General features: G+C 41.9%; 4 protein-coding genes across 4 annotated transcripts; 3 read left to right on the top strand and 1 right to left on the bottom strand.

Moving 5' to 3' along the window:
* Positions 1-3420: 3420 nt before the first annotated feature.
* PHALS_14649 (uncharacterized protein) lies at positions 3421-3725 on the top strand (the record flags this gene model as incomplete). The annotated part of the gene is made up of 2 exons (XM_024728585.1): positions 3421-3429; positions 3522-3725. The coding sequence occupies 2 exons, from the start codon at positions 3421-3423 to the stop codon at positions 3723-3725; spliced, it is 213 nt and encodes a 70-aa protein (XP_024579047.1).
* A 78-nt stretch (positions 3726-3803) lies between these two features.
* On the bottom strand, positions 3804-4199 carry PHALS_12932 (uncharacterized protein; the record flags this gene model as incomplete). Its single annotated transcript, XM_024728584.1, has 1 exon — positions 3804-4199. The coding sequence occupies one exon, from the start codon at positions 4197-4199 to the stop codon at positions 3804-3806; it is 396 nt and encodes a 131-aa protein (XP_024579046.1).
* A 28-nt stretch (positions 4200-4227) lies between these two features.
* Positions 4228-4584, top strand: PHALS_14647 (uncharacterized protein). Its single transcript, XM_024728583.2, has one exon. It carries the CDS (start codon positions 4246-4248, stop codon positions 4456-4458), a length of 213 nt encoding a protein of 70 aa, XP_024579045.1. The 5' UTR covers positions 4228-4245; the 3' UTR covers positions 4459-4584.
* Positions 4585-7221: 2637 nt separating this feature from the next.
* PHALS_12931 (HAD-like domain) lies at positions 7222-8061 on the top strand (the record flags this gene model as incomplete). Its single annotated transcript, XM_024728582.1, has 1 exon — positions 7222-8061. One exon carries the CDS (start codon positions 7222-7224, stop codon positions 8059-8061), a length of 840 nt encoding a protein of 279 aa, XP_024579044.1.
* Between the last annotated feature and the right edge of the window lie 368 nt (positions 8062-8429).

Raw genomic sequence — 8429 nt, 5'->3', positions numbered from 1 at the left:
GTTTTTCGTTTTCAATGAAGCAACCCAGAAAAAAAATTTCGTCGGCGTAAAAAACACTTATATATTGGCGCAATACTTTTCAAGCGCATGTACTCGAGCACTGTTCGTTGTGCACGTAGTGTTTAATGTGATCTCACATTCGACTTCTCCTGGTCTGCACGAGTTTGGTCGATTATACTGACAGAACTGTTGATGTTTAGTCACGATAAGACCAGAACAAATACGCCATCCGTCGACTAAACGTTGCTGACTAAATCGACAGTCTGCATGGTAGCACCAGTGCTCACCGCAAGAGGAGGGAAATCCCTGTCGCACATCAGCAGCTGATAAAATCCATCGTACTGACCGAGGGTTTAGTAGGTGGAATATCACATATAGTTCACGATATTTATCAACAAATCATGAGCACTAAAGTATTGTGCTTGCTGTTTATTCTGCACGACATTCGATTTGGATGTTGCTGATGGTGTCAATATCGCAGATGTATCAAGCTTATTCAAATGTTGCAGAATTCTCTGCTTGCTCGCTGGCCTTTTCAAAATCGAAGTCGGCGCCGATTGGTGCGCTTTTCTCACTCACCAAACATATTTCGTGTTTTGCAAGGAAGAAAGAGTCAATTGTGTGTCATAGTTTTTCAAAAAAGCTATTGCCAATTCAACTTAATTTCATGAGCGCCACCCTACTCTTGTATCTACCCGCATCAAGGACCTCTTGTCTTCACGTCTGGATTCTCCATCAACAGATGTATGAAGTATTTGTTGAATTTTGATGATATATGTCCTTCTACTCGCACTCTGTACTCCACGATTGTGTCCAAGACCAACCTCACAAGGTCAGCTCTTTTTCCGAAATTACTCTTACCATCTTGGTTACCGTTCCGTGGTATTTCCTTGCATTAGAGTGTAACGTTGGCCGGGCGCTCGGTTAAAAATCTGGTGTCTTCTAGAACGGACGAGAAAGGGTTACAAGTGTGTCACAATCTCGTGTGCTAATGCCGTGAAAACAGGTGTCAGTTCGTCGCAAAAGGACGACCAGGCCTTGAAGTTACCAGTAATGGTCCATTCTTGTCCTTCTAGGAATAGTGTGTATTATAGCCCCTTGGTCACTCTAAGGACGGGTGGATAATCTTTCTCGATACTTACTCATGTTCTCGCTACCTGACACGGTGGGTTCGCCGACTGTATCCTTGCCGGTTACACTATGGCATGGAATCGCTGACTCAATAGACCCTGATAAGGATGAGTATCCTTGTCATCTTCAGGACTTGGACATTCAACTCGCGACACACGGTCGCTTTTCATAATACTGGCTCTAGCATGGAAGACTCCTCAGTGAACCTGGCACAAGAGGCGATAGCTCACAGCTAACTTTTCTTTCGTCCAACTGGAGATGCGATTTGGACACTATCGTACTTTTTCAACCCATTCTGAGATCGCGGCTCATTATTGGTTCTACTTTTCGAGCTATTCTAGCAAGACCAGCGCTATTAAAGTTGCACAATCCAGCTTCTATCCAACAGCTTCGTGTTCGCGCCAAAAGAGCTTCTGCTTCCTGACTAAGGTGGATATATAAGCCGCTAAGCCCACTTCATAGGCAAACGCAGCAATTGGATTTTTTACTTCCAGTTGATCCATTATTTATAGCGTTCCACCCACGCCATTCCTAGCCTAACATTGTATCTTGAGTCCCTGGACTAGACGACGTTTCACGCTGCTATAGTCTTCAAACGTCATATCAAGGTATAAGATAACCTTTAAATCTTATATTTGCTCCTTAGTCGCGAAACAAACAGGTATCGTACTCATGTATGACATTTCTAATGTCTTCGCATACTAAAGACTGGTTTTAATAGTCGCGCATCGCACGTTCATTGCACACCACCCGTGATTTATTTAGGGCTAATTACCGCTTTAAGACCTTGATAACAACAGTCAACGTTCTCAATTGCAATCTGCACCCCTTTAAGAAAGTCGCAGCTTCTTCGACTGTCTCTAGTGAGACCCTCCAGGCGAGAGATTACCCGCTTTTAGACCTTTGTCTGTCAGCTTTGTGATCTCTTGATAGATACGAGTCGGTTTATCTGTCTCGGGAACATGATCCATCCACGCAGATGATACAGTTCTTTCAGGGCTCAAATGTGAGATTGATAATTACTGCTGCAAAGCGCAACGAGTTTGCCGTGCACTTTGACTCTTAGATTCGCGTTAGTCAATGCACAGAGGCTGGGTCCACCAGAAGCGAAACTGACAGCCTTTAAATAAATAATCTCTATATGAGCAAATCCTAAACATATACGTTTCACTGAACCTCGTTAGAAAACTGCCTTTGTCAATCAATAAATATGAGAATTGGTACGGCTAGCAGTCCACGTATACTACAAACTCATCCTCTCAGAGTTCTATCATCTTGTGAATACCGATGATGAATACCAAATGAAATATTTTACAGCTACATGATTCCCACGTTCTATTTGATGCAATCGTACCAAATGTGGAAGGGTTGAGTAGAAGTGGTTTACTCAACACATTGCACGCGATGAGTACACCACTTGCCCCTTTTTTAAAATACCGACAATTTGACGCTCGCATTCACAACAAAGTGCAATGTGAATTTTGTACAGCTTTAAGATAATGATGTATGCAAAAGTGTATGGTGTAGGTGCACAAGATCGCAGTATAAAACGTCTCCACAGCTGTCATCAAAGTGAGGCGTAAGTTTCGATCGAGACTTGTCAACACCAAGGCATTAATTTTGCTCTTAATAAAGATACTTAGTAATTCGACAGCAACAAACTTTGATGACTGTTGATGATTTAACTGTCGATTTACTTTTAGGTTTGATGGAAATTACATCTACACATCGATGGACTTCTTTGAGGTCTTTGACAAAATTACAGTTTTCAAAAGTACCATGCTTGCAACCCACACATGCTACCGCTGGCGAAAGCGCCTGCTTGAAAGGAAATACCTCGGGAAATTACAAGCGCCATATGGATACACGACATACTCGTCCTTGCATTGACATTGCAAACGTAAGCGCAGCAATCGGCAGGTGATAAACAGTCTGTCGTAGGATTTGGCTGCCAGCGTTTCAATCACCTTCTCGTCATTTCATGAGCTTCTACAGTTTTCCTAAGTATGTCAAGTGCAATAGCTTGTAATTGCAGTCATGTTTAACCTCGCTGTCAACCGTGTCAGACTCTACCTTCGTTATAAACTTCTTGGTTATTCATTCGTTGCATCTATCAAAATGATTAGTAGTCTAGAATCCAGCTTACGTTTCCTGGAACTACTTAGAAGCATTTTTTAATGGACTCGTGAACTAAGTACCTGAGCGAGTGAAAATCACTTTGAAGTTCCAGTAGCCGTGTATCATTACGACAAAATTTAGAACATTCATTACACTCTCTTTGGTGAATCGATGTGTCAAGTAAGTATTATTGTTCGGAATAGAGAGAATTCATTAAGAAAACCTTCGTTACTGACCACAACGACATATATTTGTCATTCATTATATTGCAGCTAAGGCGAATACTCGTCTCATTTGCACACAATTGTAGACATACTTTTGGCATATCGCGCACATCAAATAACTTAACGTATACTGTGAAAGTTCTCGACGATGTCAGTGCAGACTGCTCGTACCATGAGATACGTGACAACTGGTGTTTCTGCGGCTGCAATATGGCTGGAATCTCAGACGAATTTGTCGCTGCAATGCCTTGAAAGGCTACCTGAGTATGACTGAAGCAGCTACTGACATGACAAGAAGCTGCTTCAGCCTGGTTATGACAGTCATCGCATTCAAGCGAGAAAATACTGCAGTATCTGAAGCTCATCCGTGGTAAGGTCGCCATCTTGTGTTTCTTGAAATGCAATAGGCTCGACTTCAATGCCGCTGAAGCTATTGTAATTATTGTCGGCATTCAAGCAATCCAGCGCGTACGCGATGTTGGCAGCAGTGTAATTCTCCCATTTGTTTGATCCGTTAATAGCGTATTCTTCAGGTTTTACCTTCTTCTTTGGTGAAATTACTCGCTCTGTCGGGCTGCAGCCAAAAGCTTCATTGAACGACACTGGGGAATTGACTGTGGACTCACTGAGCTTGCGCTTGCGTGGAGAAGCACACTGAACGGATTTTGAAGAGCTATTAGCCATAGGTGGGGAAAATGTCGTCGAAGTTGAATGTGTCGCACGCATAGTGTAAATGATTGACTTGAGTTTCAGTACCAAGTCAAATTGAATTATGACCATGACCGTTATACACGTTACTTTTGTCGTCGAACATGTTATTGCTATGGCTCTTCTAGACCACACACCAAATCCTGCTGCGCTTCTGCTCTCTTCTTTCAAAGCGACGTTGGACAAATCGTATCGAGACACTTCCAGCATGGATGTGCAAAGAAGAGTCGAGTGGTGGATGATGCGCCATGAGGGAAGACTCGACTCAGATGGATGATAAAACGTCGAGCAAATCACGTTTTCGTATGGCGCGGCTCTTGTCTGTGCCCATCGCTTTCTGAGCTTCAAATATTATTCAACTGTTTTTGTCGTTCAGCCATAAGTAATAATATGTACAAAACAGATCCATCTACGGAATGGCAATTTTGTTTCTAATGATGGAAGGTTTTACAGCACAAAACTTTTGGTTTATACAATTCCTTGAGTTACTAACCTATCGTTCTTATACGACAGTCTCAAAATCTGATTCTATGTGTTTATCACGAAGATTATATACGATAAGGACGAGCAACAGCTCATTTTGAGAAAATTACACATCGCTGGCTCGTCTGACTGCAGTAGAGGAATTTCCCTTAAGTCATTAAGAAATCTGGAACTTAGGAATTCAAGTAAGCGCAAATCTTGGTAGTTATTTCTCTTAAGCAAAACATAGGTTTAAGAACAACGCAACCCGTCTTTTCTAGCTTCTTCAATACGATTCTATTTTCGATTCTAAGTCGCTTACAGCAAGATCAAAATATCCCACTCAGTACTTTCATATGGGAAGCAAGCAAGTTGCAAACGATAAGAAAGCATAATAAACCTCATATCCAATCCCAGTATCTTAAAATATTATTATCTGTCTCAGGGTGACTGACTCCACGCATCTTTCAAAAACTATTTTGATCACAAATTCCTACTTGTGGAGTATAATACTGAAAATTGAAAACTAACTTTCAAATATTCCCATCACGTGGAGGTTACATTATTCGTACAATGTAACAGCAAGCAGAATGCACTAAATTTCGTTATTTGCTTGGGCCCGCTATCTGGTTTGCTACTGTTGCTACTCATCCTTTCCAATTTGTCTCATATACGTAGAAGTGAGATTAGATGCGTAATAGCGACCAGGTGTGTAGTCTTTTTCAAGTCTTTCCATCCTGCATAGAAAATAGAATCTGTGCAGATCATCTGATTTATGGAGGCATTCAGACCTTTGCTCTGGCATATTTGTAAGGCAGATCTACCTTACGTTGCATCGTCATCGACTAGAAAACAAGCTTCGAAACGCATTCACAATAATATTGCTGCTTTATCTATACTCTCACTCACGCACTCTCCCACCCAAAAGCAACATTCGTGTGAGAAACAGAGTGGCTAATACACAATGCAGCGCCTATTCCTATCACCTCGGGCTGGGATACAATTCCTTTTAGAATTGAACCTCACACAACAGTGCTCTATTTTTATTCGCTCAAAATGTTATCTAGACCAAAAATCGGATGTGTTTCTTAAGAAAATAATTAGGATGGATTTTAACCCCACAATTAGTTAGATCTTATAAATATGAACGAGAAATTACGTTGAGCGGTAAGCCAAACGAAATTATGTAAGGACTACATTATGAGGAGATTAGTGCATCCAATTACGACGGTGAATTGACAGCGAGCTCAACTGCATGACTGCGATTGCAAGCTATGCAAAACAACTGAGTGCACTTTTATACTCAAGGGACATTTTTGAACTTCACGAAATGACGGAAAGGTGCTTGAAACTCGAGCAGCTGATTCCCGCGATAGACTGTTTCTCATCTGCTGATTGCCAGCTTTCATTTCCATATTGTGTGTTATCCTTGTGGCGCTAGTAATTGATCGACAATATTTACTCAAAGAGGGCGTCGCGTACGGCTTTTGCTTGCTATAGCATCTGTTTATACAAACACGGTGCCAACCAATTCAATGATTCCGTAGGAAACCTCAAAGAAAACTGTAAATGTGTAGATGGCATTACACAAATGATCCAGTACAGCTGCTTCCATTCCCATCAGTTTTTCTTGTCAGCCAGGCTAGTCCACAAAAGAAGTAATCGGACCGGTAAACAAGCCATTTACCTTTGACCTAGACTGGTGAAGTTACCCCTGCACTTTAGATCGGCCAGTAACACTCATTCTTCTCCCGATGTATAAGGTAAACATTTAAATTACTTCCTAACGTAAAGGTAATTTTTCTGCTCTAAACAATGATATACTATAAATTACATGTTTTTAATGAGTTCTGGATAAAAAAGTCATTAAAATGATCAAATAGCAATGTTAACAAGACAAGAGCTAGGGAATTGGTCGCTCGAGGTTGTAAGGCATGTGGATTGGTGGCGTAGCACCTTAGGGAGAATACAGCATATGATTTAAGTCGCGGATAAAGTCCACCGAAGTTTTTAGACTTAGCTTTGAATGAGTACTTATATCCAATAAGATAGTAGGAATATATCATCATCAAGGTTGCAGCACCTAAAGTTTGATAGAGAAAACAGCCTGCTGCGTGTCATCAATACCACCTGCTATATGCAGGAGTGACGACAAATCATGTGTTTAATGTGCTTGACGTACCTCTGACGATTTAACATGTGGATGGTTGCACCCAAAAAGAGAGAAAAGTAACCTCGCAACAAAGGCGTAGATTGCGTTTTGAACTGATTACTTTATACCCAAACCCGCGTGCAGAAGGCAAAAGTTAGGTGTTAACAAAGTTATCAGGTTACCGGAGCAGTAGGAACATCTTCTTGACGCTAACAAAACGTGTTAGTATTCTAGACACCTCACGTGTATTTCCTTCAGTTGTCTTTATAAAAGACGAGAGAGGCCTTAAGCTTTTAATAAATTATTACTTAAATTTTCGCTGTGAAAATCTTTTTCACACAAAAATGATGGCATTCCCATCCTGAGATTTACCCTGTGTCTCTGCTCAACATGTTTCTAGTCTGCAGAATCCGTCAACTCCATGGTATGCCATCAAATCGAGCAAATGGTCTGTTAGCTTCGGCGCTGAATCGACGATTTGCGAGCTCTGTCGGCCATGCTGAAGCTACACGAGGTCCACGTTGTAGCCCAGGACTTGTCGTTTTCGATAAGGATGGAACACTCATTGATTTTACACTCATGTGGGGCGGTTGGGTAGAGTCTCAAGCGTGGAAGGTCGAGATGACCACCGGTCTACCCGTTCGTGAAAAGCTCTTTGCCGCTATGGGCTATGACTGGATTAGTCGTTCAATCAAGTCGAAAGGTGCTCTCTGTTGCACCCCAATGGGAGAACTCTATAAACTCGCTGTACGTGTGTTAGTAGCCGAAGGAATGCTTCAGCAAAAAGCAGATGAGATCATTCAGCACTGCTGGAGTATGCCAGATCCAGTGCTTACTAGTCGCCCACTTACTAACATTCCTGCTCTCTTTCGCACGATAAGAAAAATGGATATGAAAATTGCAGTGTGTACAACAGACGATCGACAGCCTACAATCGACACGCTGAAGCATCTGGACGTCATTGATATGGTCGATGCTCTAGCCTGTGGCGACGATGGACTTCCTGCTAAACCCGCCGGTGAACAGATCTGGACTATTTGCCAACAGCTTAATGTCGAGCCACATAATACTATTATGGTGGGTGACACGTCCACTGATATGTTACTGGGTAGAAATGCTGGATGCGGTCTGTCTGTTGGGGTGCTTGGAGGTGCATCATCACTCGATGATCTTGCTGAGAGTGCTGACGTACTCGTTCCATCTATTGATCGAGTTATTAAGGTACTATTTCAATACGGTCAACAAGCCCGACGCTTTGGTGATTAGATATAATACTTAACTTTTTGATGAGATATTTCTTGAATAAATCTCATTCGAATTACGGCAACGCTTTGAGAACTACAGCTATGTTATCGAGACTTCCTCGGACATAACTTTCGGTAATCAAATCGATCGCAATGTCATTCAATGAGGCACGTCCGTCTTCCGCAGCCCCGTAATTTAATCTTTCGGCTAGAAAGCGCACGACGTCATCATTACTCATCGTTTCCCATAATCCGTCGCTAGCAATTATTAATAAACCATTCGAGAAGTGCTCGCCAAGTTTGATATGAAAGACAGAAGGCTCTGCTGTCACATATTTTCGCAAATGTCGGTCGCCCAAACTACGAGAGACCGCAAGTTGTCCAACTACG

This window comes from Plasmopara halstedii (assembly GCF_900000015.1).
Source record: "Plasmopara halstedii genome assembly, contig: Scaffold_650, whole genome shotgun sequence".
Classification (NCBI taxonomy): Eukaryota; Oomycota; class Peronosporomycetes; order Peronosporales; family Peronosporaceae; genus Plasmopara; species Plasmopara halstedii.
Note: the sequence above shows the minus strand (reverse complement) of the source record. Positions and strands in the feature narration are given on the sequence as shown.